The sequence below is a fragment of the Corvus kubaryi genome, unplaced genomic scaffold (genome assembly GCF_017639235.1).
Source record: "Corvus kubaryi isolate FWS band 111438036 unplaced genomic scaffold, C.kubaryi_AGA036_p1.0 split3-131, whole genome shotgun sequence".
Lineage (NCBI taxonomy): Eukaryota > Metazoa > Chordata > Aves > Passeriformes > Corvidae > Corvus > Corvus kubaryi.
In genome coordinates this window covers 4,347,251-4,359,558 of record NW_024582083.1, presented here as the reverse complement: position 1 = coordinate 4,359,558, position 12,308 = coordinate 4,347,251, and the positions used below count along the sequence as shown (strand labels likewise).

Here is a 12,308-nt window from a genome sequence, read left to right as displayed (position 1 = left end):
AATCAGAAACTTTGTGCATGAAAGGGCCAGCATATCAGAACTAAAATAATCTTGCTGGAGCACAAGTAGAAAATAGGAAGGAAAGAATATACCCAGAAAAATGGGAAACCGAAATATTGTATGAATTCTTTAATATGGAGGTGGTAAAAAAACCCACGCTTTTTTGGATGAAATTTAGAAGGAGAAAAAACTTCCAAAGTTAACAACAGACCTTTGCTCAAAGTCTGTTTGGATATCAAAGAGCAAAACTTCTTCAGATACAGAAACTGATCCTTCACTCCAAACAAAAAATTTTGTTTGACAAGATTTTCTTCTGTAAAGTAAAAGCTATTGCCTTCATTCATTTTTGGTTTTTCATTTTTCCTCTCTGCCAACAAAAACAATCAAGTATAATTAAAAACTGGTAGAGTTTCTCTTAAATCCCTATATCATAACATGCATTTCTGGTGTTGAGCAACATAAAAACTACACTTTGTTACTATACCACCAAAAAGAGAGCATTAAAGAATTACCATTAATTTAATGGCAAATGTACATCAGTTTCCTGAATGCAAAACATCTGCAATTCTCTTTGACAGAAGGTAAACAAGAAATACAAAAAAAAAAGAGAGAGCCAAAAAAAGACAAAAATGAATTAAAATCAGAGCCATCAGAAAAACATCACTTTGGATCCAGGAAAACAAGTCATTTACACCTTGTATAGCTCCTCAGGGGAAAGTGTTACATTGGTGTTGCACCCTATAGAAGTGTCCAGATAAACCTCAGTGTTTGATGCTAGTTCCTCTGAAATATAAGCAGCACAGAAATAAAAATTGCTGAAGTTCCCTGGTGCTGACCAGTTCTTGAAGGATTACACTGAACAACAGATACAACAGATACACACATACAGCATACATATTTATTGGTTCTCCCTGAAAGGATAACAGTTTGTTATGTAAAGTACAAACAGAAGTTCCCCGTTATTTTTTTTCTTTAATACTAAAATTAAGAATTTCACATTAGTGGGAAAACTCTCATCCTGGGATCCAGAGAGCATTAAAAAAAGATAAATGACTAGTGGACTCATGACATTACTATTATGCCAAGTATCCAGAAAAAAAACCCCAAACCCAGACTCACCTTAGAATCTGAGACACCCACTGGCTTTGATGAGTATCGGTGGGTTCCTACAGAGTTATCTCACTTTGAGGAGTGGCCTACTGTCCATGCTGAGGATGCCAGCATGTGCTTTACAAATTCCTGACTAATAACTTACTAAAGTGGGGGACAGGGAAAAATGATAGTCACCTAACCAAAGACTCTTCCTATACCCTCTTAAGTCAAAAAAAGTTTTATTAACTTTGAAAAAACAAGTCCTAAGGAGATACTCCTTTTTAGGAGAGACACTGAACAATACAGAGAGGTGACAACTAGGCAAAGTTCACTGCTCATGTGGATCCAAAACCTAGTTCTCCCAAAGGACTCCCCAGTTAAGGGTTCTCAATTATCCCTTCTGGCTACCAACCACCCGTGCAGCCAGCTGGAGGAACCTGTGGTGGGTTTATCACATGCCACACAGGCAATTCTAGTTATCTCAGGGTACTATTTTGAAGATTGTTGCTTGCAAAAGCACTCCCAGTATGGTTTAAGAATGCCAGGATCTTTCTGGAACTAAATGTGTATTTTTCTTGTAAAGCATGTGGAAATCATTGCATTGCAACTGCAAAACACATGATGGCTGCTGTTAACAAAGTTAGTGGTATAATACAAACATGTCTTCAAATTACAGAAATCCTTGCTCACTGTCATGGTCCTCTAGTGCTGGAAATATGTGTGTTCTCTCTAATCAATTTCTACCAGTTTTATCATTTTAAAGAGTGCCAGATATTTCTTCAGATTTTACATGGGCACTATTAAGGAGCACAAGGGAATACAGCTGGGAAGCAGAGGAAAATTCCAGGTGACTTTGTTGTCCATGATTAGCCCTGAGGGTTTTTTTTTCCACTTTATTTTCTAAATAGTTTATTCACAGAGGATTTAGAATTTCATTATTAGACCATTAATATTGGAAAAAAAACAGTTGTGTTGAAGCTTGGAGTAAACAGGGGGAGGGGTACTGAGAGGAAGAGTGGGGAAAGAGAAGGGGGAGAGGGTGGAGAGAGATGGAGAGGAGAATTTTGGCCATGCAAATGATTAGAGGGATGGCTGAGAGAATTGGGCTGCTCAGCCTGGAGAAGAGAAGGCTCCAGAGAGACCTAATTGAGGTCTTCCAGCACCCGAAGGGGCCCTAAAGAAAAATGGGCATTAACATTTTAGCACAGCTTGTTGAGATAGGACAAGGGATAATGGTTTTAAACTGAAGAAGGGTGAATCGTTATTGGATATAAGGAAAAAGTTTTTTACAATGAGGGTGGTAAAACACTGAACATGTTGCCCAGAGGTGTTAGATGCCCCATTCCTGGGAACATTCAAGGTCAGGATGGATGAAGCTCTGAGCAGCCTGATCTGTTTGGAGGTGCCCCTGCTCATTGTAGAGGGGTTGGACTAGATGGCCTCTAAAGGCCCTTTCCAACCCCAACTATTCTATGACCATGCTTATTACTGAATCCTCACTATTAAATCTTCAGCCCATCATCTTCAATAAGGTGCCAGTTTGAAAAAATGGTCCAAGGGAAGTGGTGGAGAGCACCAGAAAAAGATCCAGGAACCATTTGGCTTGTTCAAGCTAAGCTTTGCATTTTTTTGCTTAATAAAAATATGCCTAACTACTGCAGTGTGAGCATTTACCAATAGGTGTAGAATGGGACTTTTCAGGCTAAACAATATAACAGGCTAAACAAGCCTGTTGGCTTGTTTGTTTGAATGAACAGTTTAAAATGATTTTAAAAGTTTTTAACTGTTTTAATGGAAAAAAAAATTCCAAAATAAAGCAGCCAAACCAACCAGAAAACCTTTTCCTAAAGTCTGACAAAGTTATTTTGCATGTATTTTCTGACACAAATTTGGAGTAAGATGGCTTCTCCAGTATCTGAATTTTCAGCCTTAATAACTTCCATTTTGCAGAACTGTTCTGCAAAATCCATCATCCTGAAGCAATTTTCAGAACATTTTTAACAGTTGGAATCCAAAAATTATGCAGGAACTCTATTTAAATCTTGCTAGTAAGCAATAAACAACTAATAGAAGTAATTTATTTTCTCAATGTCTATTTTCAATATCTGTAGCATTAACCCATAAATAAGACTGCATGCTCAGGGGAGCGGAGTTCTAAATACAGATTTTTCAAAGCTGTTTTGCCTTTCCTACACAGAGCTGTCAGTTGTAGTGCTGTATGATTTTCATGGCAAATAGAAACCATAATAATAGAAATACGGTTACTTTCACAATTTCCATTTTTCAGTCCTTACACAAGAACTCCTGTCTCCAGAACCTCACTTAAAAATTACTATCTGAAATGTCTTTTAAGTGTTTACAGTTCAGGCTCTTCCCATTAAGTAAATCACTTGCCAGGGAATACCTCATTTGTACACACCACTACATAAACCAGCATTTAGTTAGCAATACAGCTAAGAGAACAATCAGCTACCAGCAATAGTAGTACTCCATGAGATGTGCAAGACAAGAGGAAGTAAATGCCATTAGTCTCCATAAAAGCATTATTTTTATAAATGGTTTGAGAATTGTCACAACAAAATACAGTAGCCATTTTACTTTTTGAAAGGCTTTTTACTTTTTTTCAGAGATCAATTGAGGAATTTGCCTCCTTAAACCCTAAACCAACACCCTGTCTCAGTGGCTCAGGAGCAAAACCCAAGCTATTATCTATGCTGGTCTTTTCCTCAGGATAAAAACAAGTTCTTCTGTCCAAGAACTTTAACTCCATGATGGTTTCTTCTGTATCCCTGTAAAATGCTTACCTCAAGCATAATTTCTCTTCACAGGGAAAGGCCAGTAAAGCATCAAACATGACATGAAAGCTACAGTTTCAGTGTCTTGAAATTCTGCTACAGTCGGCTGGGAGGAATATACTATTTTGGAGGAAAGAAAGTAGCTTTCTCCCTGATGGTTTTTGACAGTGGATCCTTGTCTTTGTAGTTAAAGCTTCTCTTTAAGAGGCAGGCACTATATTCATTGGAAGAGTACTGCCAAAGGAATGCAGGGAAGTGGTTGAATGCCAAGCCACAAGAAATGCTTCAGTAAACAATTCAAGAATATAATTTATGAATAAACCATCCACTTATTTGGCAATTACCAAAACAAATCCACAACTTTGCCCAATTATCTCTAAAAATATTTTGTTTTCCCTCTGTATGACAGTTTTAAGTTCTCTGTAACAGTTTTTAGAGCCATATATACATTTGATATCTAAGCACAGCAAAAACAGTATGTGTTTCTGTCTGCTGATTATGCTACTCTGTGGAGAACAGCACAAGTTCAGAGAACTGAAATTCATGCAAATATGATACAAATGAATACAAATGACAAATTGTCCTAAAATATTAATGTGAAAATTTTTTTTTTAGTTTTCACACTTAAAACAAAATTTTGTTTGTAAAGACAATGCACTTTTTGGGAATTTTTTTCAAGACATTTTTGATTAATACACCAACACAAAGAACGTACTAAATAGTCACTTAGAAATAATACACAAATATTAAAGGTCCCTTTTTAAAAGCAAGTTAGTTCCCTCAAAATCCATCAGCTCTTAGGTGAACTCAAAACAAAGGGGGACACTCTGCTCCAATCCTTTATATCTCTTATTTTGCAAGGTTTTTCACACTGCAGTTCTCATCATTTTTCCTATTACTTTTTTCTGATTTACAGTATTAAAACCTGAGTTTTAGTTTCCTCTTTTTCCAAGTCCCCAGTACATTCAGAACATTCCCTGTCTGGCAATAAATTCCCTTGTCATGCTTTGTTTGAAGATACACATGTACCTTAAGGACTGTGCCAGGAAGGCGATAGCAGTGCATGCTCTTCCCCTGGATATACGATGACCCAAAGGCACCAGCTGACCACTATAACCCCTCATTATTGCCAAGAGGCCATCCTGAGACCCTGCTCATTCTGTCCTCCCAACCCCGACAGCACTGACAGCTGCAGCTGAGGGAAGGAGCACACACAGGGGGGTATGCAGCCTCAGAGAGGTCACTTGTTTGGCAGAGGTGTTGACTGAAGCTGCTACATGCTGCTTGCTACCTTTCCTGGTTGATGTAACTCAACAAGACTTGAAGGTAGACTCATTGACAGTCAAGTTGGTAAATCTGCCTCAAATACTCTATCTTACCGTGGGGAAATCCTCTGCTTTGGAAAGGTTTACCCAGAGTGTTTAGGGCAACATCTATCCCATTCCTGGCTATGGAAGGCTCCCCCTCATATTAGTTGTCTCAGCCCCTTCTGGAACAAGCACGTTCATTCTTTATGATGAACAGATCCCAATAAAAATCTAGAGATTCCTTTTCAGAAAGCCTTTCTTTACCTTAAGCTTTTACTTTTCTTACTGACTTAGCCTTGTCTTATGCTTAAAATCTTAAGACTCATACTGAATAGATTTCTTTCTATTCTTCCAGTTTGCTGCATTGTAAGCAGTTATTAAAATGATTTGTAATACAAAAGCAGGTGTGGGCTACATCAGGGGCACTCAAAACAAGATCTGAGGCTGACTGACAGATAATGAACTATCAGTTTTCCAAGTAGCAGCTGGCAGTCCTGGAAAGTACTAAGCTTACCCTACTGTAACATACTGCACATGGATTTAAAAAAATGCCCTAAAATGGAACAGCCATTTCTTTCAGGCACTCCCAGAAACCAAGTCCAGAAGGTGTATTTGAGTTCTACACATATTCTATACACATTAAACAACTATCACAATACTTAAAAAGCCCAAACACAGGAAGACCATCTTCTGGTTTAAAAATATTTATTTAAAAGAAAAGGAGATCTATACTCAGATGGCCAGGAAAAAAAAATCCTCAGTTTTCCCCCCTCAAAACCATTACTCTGCAATTTGCCTTTCCCTTAAGTTTCAGCTTCAATGTTTTATTTAAAAAAAAAAAAACACCCTGAATTTTCATTTCCTTTTCCTATGCTACTAGCCTGAGGAAATTAAGTTCCTTTCAGTGAAAAGTTGCATGGGATGCAAGAAGAAACTGCAATAAAAGGTATCCACAATATACAAGTATAAAAATATTTTGCTTATGATTCAGTACTATAATTTAATAACTTTTTGTTGTTTCATAGGTATCTGGGAAAGGTACAGACACATGTCCTGATCCTGTTACAAGAGGTAGAATGCCAGCATTTGGTACAACATTCCAGGAGAGAGTCAAGGTGATATTCCTGTTTCCCCTGCAAAAGCAACAAAGACTATCAGCAGAAATACTCAAGTCAACCAATTTAATTAACAGTTACTAGTATTAAATACATTAGGATACAGATTGCTTTCCGGGTCCAGAAACAATAAACTTTTTAATTTTATGTAGTTACTGCCTACTTTTTTTTTTTTACTTAACTCCTTTAGAGTTGAGTGTGTCACAGAACCAATTCTACAGACTGAAGGCAGAAACCCAGAAGCCTGTCACTCAAAACAGCAGTGCATCTTCTAGTGTACAGAATAGATAGGATATCTTGTATCCCAAGGCCATCTTCTAACAATCAAACTACAAAGATGCAACAGAGATAACAGAGTATCAGATAGAATATAGGTACCTTACCACACCAATGAACATACCTATTAAATGCAAAGTATGCAAGTAAATCAAGATACCATGAATAACAGTAATGAAACAGGTATTTACTTACTTGAGACCATTTCCATCATCAAAGAAAAAGTACTTTGACTTCATGTCTTTTAAGGACAGCCTTGGGTTATCTCCTCTCAACATGATCTTGTCCCAAAGGACCACCTGATTTAGGGCCTAAAACCACAATTGTAATTAAAGGTACAGTACGAGATCACATTCAGACACTGGACTTCCACTGCACTATTCATCTAAAAGCCCTGAAGTACATGCTTGCAATCCATAACTAATTTAACAAAATAATGCTGCACAGTGGGGTAATGTAGTACTACTACACAGTGAAGTGTCACACAGAATAAATGGAAACAACAAGGGACTTAAAACACAAAAGCCATTTAAAAAAAAGTCATATGCTTTAGAAGACTTACAAAGCATAGTGGGGTTTCTTTCTGAGTTCCAAAGGTAAGTCACTTTTAAAGCAGTATTTAGACTTTGTTTCAAACAAAGGACCTAAATTGAGCTATCATGACTCTGCTTATGTATTTAACATTTTTCCAACTTTAGTGAAAATCTCTACTTGAATTGAAAGCATAATCCCCAAAAAATTATCAACAATTGAAAAAGTAAGATCCCAAGATCTCGTGTCACCAAAACTTTATACTGTTCTTTTACGTAGATGCTGAACAGTCTTGTTTCGTACTTCATAGAACAACTTCGAAAAATACTTCTCAGTATTTGTGAGAAATAGTGATTTATGTGGAAAAAAAAAATCTAAAATATGAAATAATACAATAAAAATCTCAGAAACCCTAAAAACTATCCTAGCAAAAACACAATATCCAGCATCTTGTTTAATACAACAAAAACCAAGAAAACAAAAAAAGGATAGTTTTGTACAGAAAGTTAAGAAAACCCCCAAGCTTTCACTCTATCTTTGCAATGTGACCACAGCAGCTTTAACTAGAATTCAGTGGTACCATGGCAGCATGGTGCTTCATTAAAACAATTTTTTTAAAGGCTGTTCCACATAGCTTCTATCAGATCAGTAAAAAGGGTGTTCAGCTATCCAAAGGGAAGTATCAGTAACAGCCAATTTAAAGGAGCAAAGCCAATTATTTTGAGAAGTATGACAAGGTAATGTAAATGAATTATGGGGCTAGAGTAACTGGTAGGACAACCACTTCTGTGATCTATGAATAAAAGACACACCACACCAGGCCAGCTGAGAACCCACTCTCTCTTGTTTCTTACAGCAGTCAACTGTAGAAAGTTAGAAAAAAAAGGTAAAATGAACAAAAAAGATGAAAAAACTCACAGTATACTATTGCAAGTATACTGCAACACAAGGCATATGTTCTTTTTCTCCCATTCTACTGGGCATATTTCAAGATAGGTTTCATGACAGTGAACTTCCCAACCTACAGTTAAACTGTCAAGAAAATAACCATGAAGGACAGTACAAACAGCCCAGGCTAGTAGGAAATGGTGGTGGCCTTAACTCTTCTCAGAACTACATAATGTTTAAAAATAGCTGCAGTACTAAAATGGCTAATCGCTTCAAACTTCTTTTTCATACTTACATTGTTTTTCGTTGAATATTCTGCAGACAAATATAGAAACAATTGTTTAACATTCCAGTCAAATATACTCTGCAGATGTATGCAAGTTAAGAAAAATACCATATTGTACTTACATAACCTTTTTTTATTTTTATTAGATCTAAGTAGTCTATAACCATTACAGTGAGTTCTTACCTTTCAACATATCTCACTTCCAGCAGTTCGAACACATATCTTAATCATATTGAATGACAGGTTTTCAGGTGGGTTTTTCTTTTTACTGTTTATGAAATCTAGCAGCTATTTCTCCTCCAATGATTTAAGAGTTCTATATTTGACACTGCAAGCTAGTAACCAGAATCCTTTGCTAGACAACCTATTATAAAACCTTAGACATAACAGGCACGACAGAATTCTTCCATAAATATCCTCAAGGCAATTTTTTATACTATCAAAGAACCCTCGCATCCAACTGTGGATCAAAATACAATAATGTTAAACAATATATAAATACAAAATTGGAGGAGTGTAGGGAATCCAAATTCTGGTCGTTAGGACAGTACATGTACTTGTATTTCTTTACCAGTTTTGAACAAAAAACCCTACCACACAGTTGTATTTTACAGCTCTAAATATGGCAAGCTTTATTTATGCCAGGCATGAGAGATTTAGTCAGACTCTTTACAAAAAAAAAAAAAAAAGATTGTTACTAGCAGAAGCCATTAAAACAGGGAATCTTTACACCCACATATTGCAGACTAATCCTTGTACAAGAACATTTCTTTTAGAGGTCCTGTCCTGCCTTGCTCTGCTTTCCTCTATACACCATGTGTACAAGTCTATGCATCTGCTTTAGAACTTCACTCTCTGATTTTATTATGTATAAGCATTTCAGAGGTAAAACTTAAGACTTAGGAGTTTACCTCTCCTGCTTCCAGTTGATAAAAAAAAAAAATCCTCTTATTCCTGTGCAGGCAGACCTGCAAAAATCTGATTAGCCTGTTTATCCAGCATTTGTATCAAAAGTTGTATTTTGTGTGGTCTGCTCACACAACATAGTGTCCCTCAAAGCAGTGAAACCAAAACACAGGGGTAAATAGTGTCTTGCCTAACAGTGACAAAAACCAGCAGACAGGGAAAAATCCCAGGATCCTCAGACCAGCTGCAAAACAAGGTTTAGTGTAAACACCTGAACGTGCACCGCCTATTCTTTGGTACTGACTTCTGCAGAAGACGTCTTCTGAGAACCTAAATCCAGACTAGCAGGGAAGCAAGGAAATACAAAAGAAAAACTGCAAAACTGGAACAGCAATTGAGAAAGAGGCCAAAAAACAACGTGATAAAATTTTTAGTAAATCATATGCTTCCCAATGAATTTCATACTATTCAATACTAAAGATTACAGTGTTTAACACCTAAACAAGTAAGGGATTACAATGTCTTTTTATTTTTAGAAGAAGACAGGTACTTCTGTGCACCTGTTACACAGTCAGAACCTTGACATCCTCACAACAAAATGAGTTTGAAAGGTGTAGTTTCTAGACTGGGTATGACATTCAAAACAGTACACTATATAAAACCTACCATCAATTCACTCCTCAAACCACTGACACAAACTTCACTTTAAAGTAATAATGTCTAGATGTTAAACTGCATTCCCCATCATTAGATACAGTGCACTTCATAACAGAGCCTGATTTTAAAAACAGGCATTAAAAAGAGAGAACTTGTCACCTACTAGAGACCAAACAGCTGGTTTAAATTCTATTCCACTGCCACAGCTATGCAAAATACTATTTTTAGCTGCTTTAAATTTTTATTTTAAGACAAATTGCTAGTTTCTCCAAGTCCTGAATATCTGAAGATTACAAGGTAACAAAAATAGACATTAAAGTGTTCTTATTCCTAAAAGTTTGCAAACCATTTTTTCCGTTAAGGATATCTGCAGTAATGTCAAATGTGACGAATCCCAGGTCACTTCGTTCTCTGGGTCCAGTGAAATCTTCTACATTTTTTCTAAGACAAAACAAAACACAATGCAAGATTATCCTTTCTCATTATTTGTCTCTTACACACTACATGAATTATGATTCTTATTAGATATTTCCCTCATCTGTTTTCTGTATCTGCTCGACTCTGCGTGGAACAAATCTTTTATGAATTATGAACTTCATAGGCATATTTAGTCCAGTTGGGAAATTAGCCAATTAAAACATCATTTCATTAAAACCAAGTTTAGTAATCTCAAATAAAAAAAATAAAGTTTACAAGTGAAGAAAGCACTTTTGGAGACAGAAGTTAAGAAAAACACTGCCAAATCTTCCCACTTTAAGCCTTAGTATGAATCTCCATCCCTTTCCAAAAAGCAGTATCTTTTTAAGTGGTAAACCTTATCAACACCTCTTAACCACTGTCAGTCTGGTGGAGTAGCAGGCCTTAAGCTTGGGGTCTCCAGAACTTCTGAGACATTCAAGAGAAGCATCTTAGGTGTAACATCTCCCAGTAATACCAGATCTGTGCATCACAGAACAGACCGGCAGTACACATTTAACCCAAATTAGGCATTAGTATGCTGCCTCATACATGCTGAGCTCACCATAACACTCAAAAATATGCTTTTATGCCAATGTTATGCTTTTGCAATCCTCAGTGTAGCATAAATATGGGGCTTCTTTTCCTGTGGCATTAAACCAGTCTGAAAGGTGATGGCAGTCCCTTTATTTGCATTCATCTTTCCTTTCAAGTCCTGCTATTAGGCATCCACTGGTGCCACTTATTTTGGGATGGTTCCAAAGCTCCACAGAATCATCACCAAATCACAGAATGGCCTGGGTTGGAAGCGATCTTAAAGATCATTAAGTTCCAACCTCCCTGACCATGGACGGGGACACCTTTCACTTGACCAAGTTGCACAGAGCTCCATCCAGCCTGGCACTAAATACTTTCAGAAATGGGCTGCTTTAGCTCACTAATCTGGGTCAAAACCAACCAAACAATAAAACATGAACCGAGCTCAGTCAAGTGTCCTATGAGCCAGATTCCCCTGTGGAGTTCTGGTAAAGAACCACGTGGCAAAAACGGGAGCAGAGACCTCTACTCTTAGGTGGCTGTAACAGCTGCTCAAATGCTTGTGAAACTACCGTCCTCCACATCACGCATACTTAACTTAATGGAAGTTTTCTGTAACTATGTTCCAATTCAGAGAAAAAAACCCCACCCCAAACCAACTCCAAAACTGGGAAAAAACGGTCCCCCACCACAAGTTTGCATCAGTACATTTTATTTGTACACAACACGTTCTGACGTGTATTACGTCCTACACCTGGCGCATTTCGCAAAGGGGAAGCCATCCCAATCACTCTGCTGCCACAGAAAAGAAAGGATGCTAGGTTATCAATGGAGGCACCCAACCGAACTACTTCTTAAAAGAAAAATGTACTACGACCGGATAGGATAAACCCCATGTTCCTGTAGGTCCCTGCCTCCCAAAGCTGCCGGCCGGCAGCAGCTGGCTCGCCCCCGCGGGAGGTGCCGGGTGCGAGCGGCCGGCCCGGCCCCTGAGCGCGCCGCCCCGGCTCCCGCCCGGCCGCGCCGTCGTGGGGCTCCCCCATTGGCCCGGCCGGGAGCGCAGGAGGCCGAGCCCGAGCGGCCGCGCGAGGAGCCGGGGAGCGCCCGCCCCTGCCGGGCGCCAGCGTCCCCTCACCCGCCCCGGCCCTTCCTCTCGGCTCCCGAGCCCTTCCGCTCCCCAGCGGGCAGCAGCCGCCGCCCGGCCTGGCCCGGCCCTCCCCCGCCACTCCCTTCCCTCTCCTCGCCGCACTCACAGCGTGACCCGGGAGACGGCGATGCGGACGGGCACACTGCGCTCCTTGAAGGCGGTGGTGATGAAGCAGCCGAAGGTGAGCGCCGCCATCACGCTCAGCGAGAAGGCGAAGAGCGAGTTGGCCCGGGACAGCACCGTGTTCATCTCCCCGCTGGGCCCGGCCGGGCTGCGGCCGCTGCTCGGGCGGGGCGGGCGCGCGGACGCGGCAGG

The 12,308-nt window shown here is 39.1% G+C and overlaps 1 protein-coding gene across 1 annotated transcript; it reads right to left on the bottom strand.

Moving 5' to 3' along the window:
- Positions 1 to 5,882: 5,882 nt before the first annotated feature.
- SPCS3 (signal peptidase complex subunit 3) lies at positions 5,883 to 12,302 on the bottom strand. The gene is made up of 5 exons (XM_042014951.1): positions 12,100 to 12,302; positions 10,221 to 10,294; positions 8,300 to 8,376; positions 6,781 to 6,896; positions 5,883 to 6,327 (listed from the first exon to the last, which is right to left on the bottom strand). Exons 1-5 carry the CDS (start codon positions 12,240 to 12,242, stop codon positions 6,195 to 6,197), a joined length of 543 nt encoding a protein of 180 aa, XP_041870885.1. The 5' UTR covers positions 12,243 to 12,302; the 3' UTR covers positions 5,883 to 6,194.
- Between the last annotated feature and the right edge of the window lie 6 nt (positions 12,303 to 12,308).

What these genes read in the sequence shown, in the direction of transcription:
- SPCS3 (XM_042014951.1), bottom strand. Translation starts at nt 12,242, where the DNA reads ATGAACACGGTGCTGTCCCGGGCCAACTCGCTCTTCGCCTTCTCGCTG. An exon ending in GCCGTCTCCCGGGTCACGCT is followed by an intron (nt 10,295 to 12,099) that starts GTGAGTGCGGCG and finishes GTTTTGTCTTAG; the next exon opens with AAAAAATGTAGAAGATTTCA. An exon ending in CACATTTGACATTACTGCAG is followed by an intron (nt 8,377 to 10,220) that starts ATATCCTTAACG and finishes TAACTTGCATAC; the next exon opens with ATCTGCAGAGTATATTTGAC.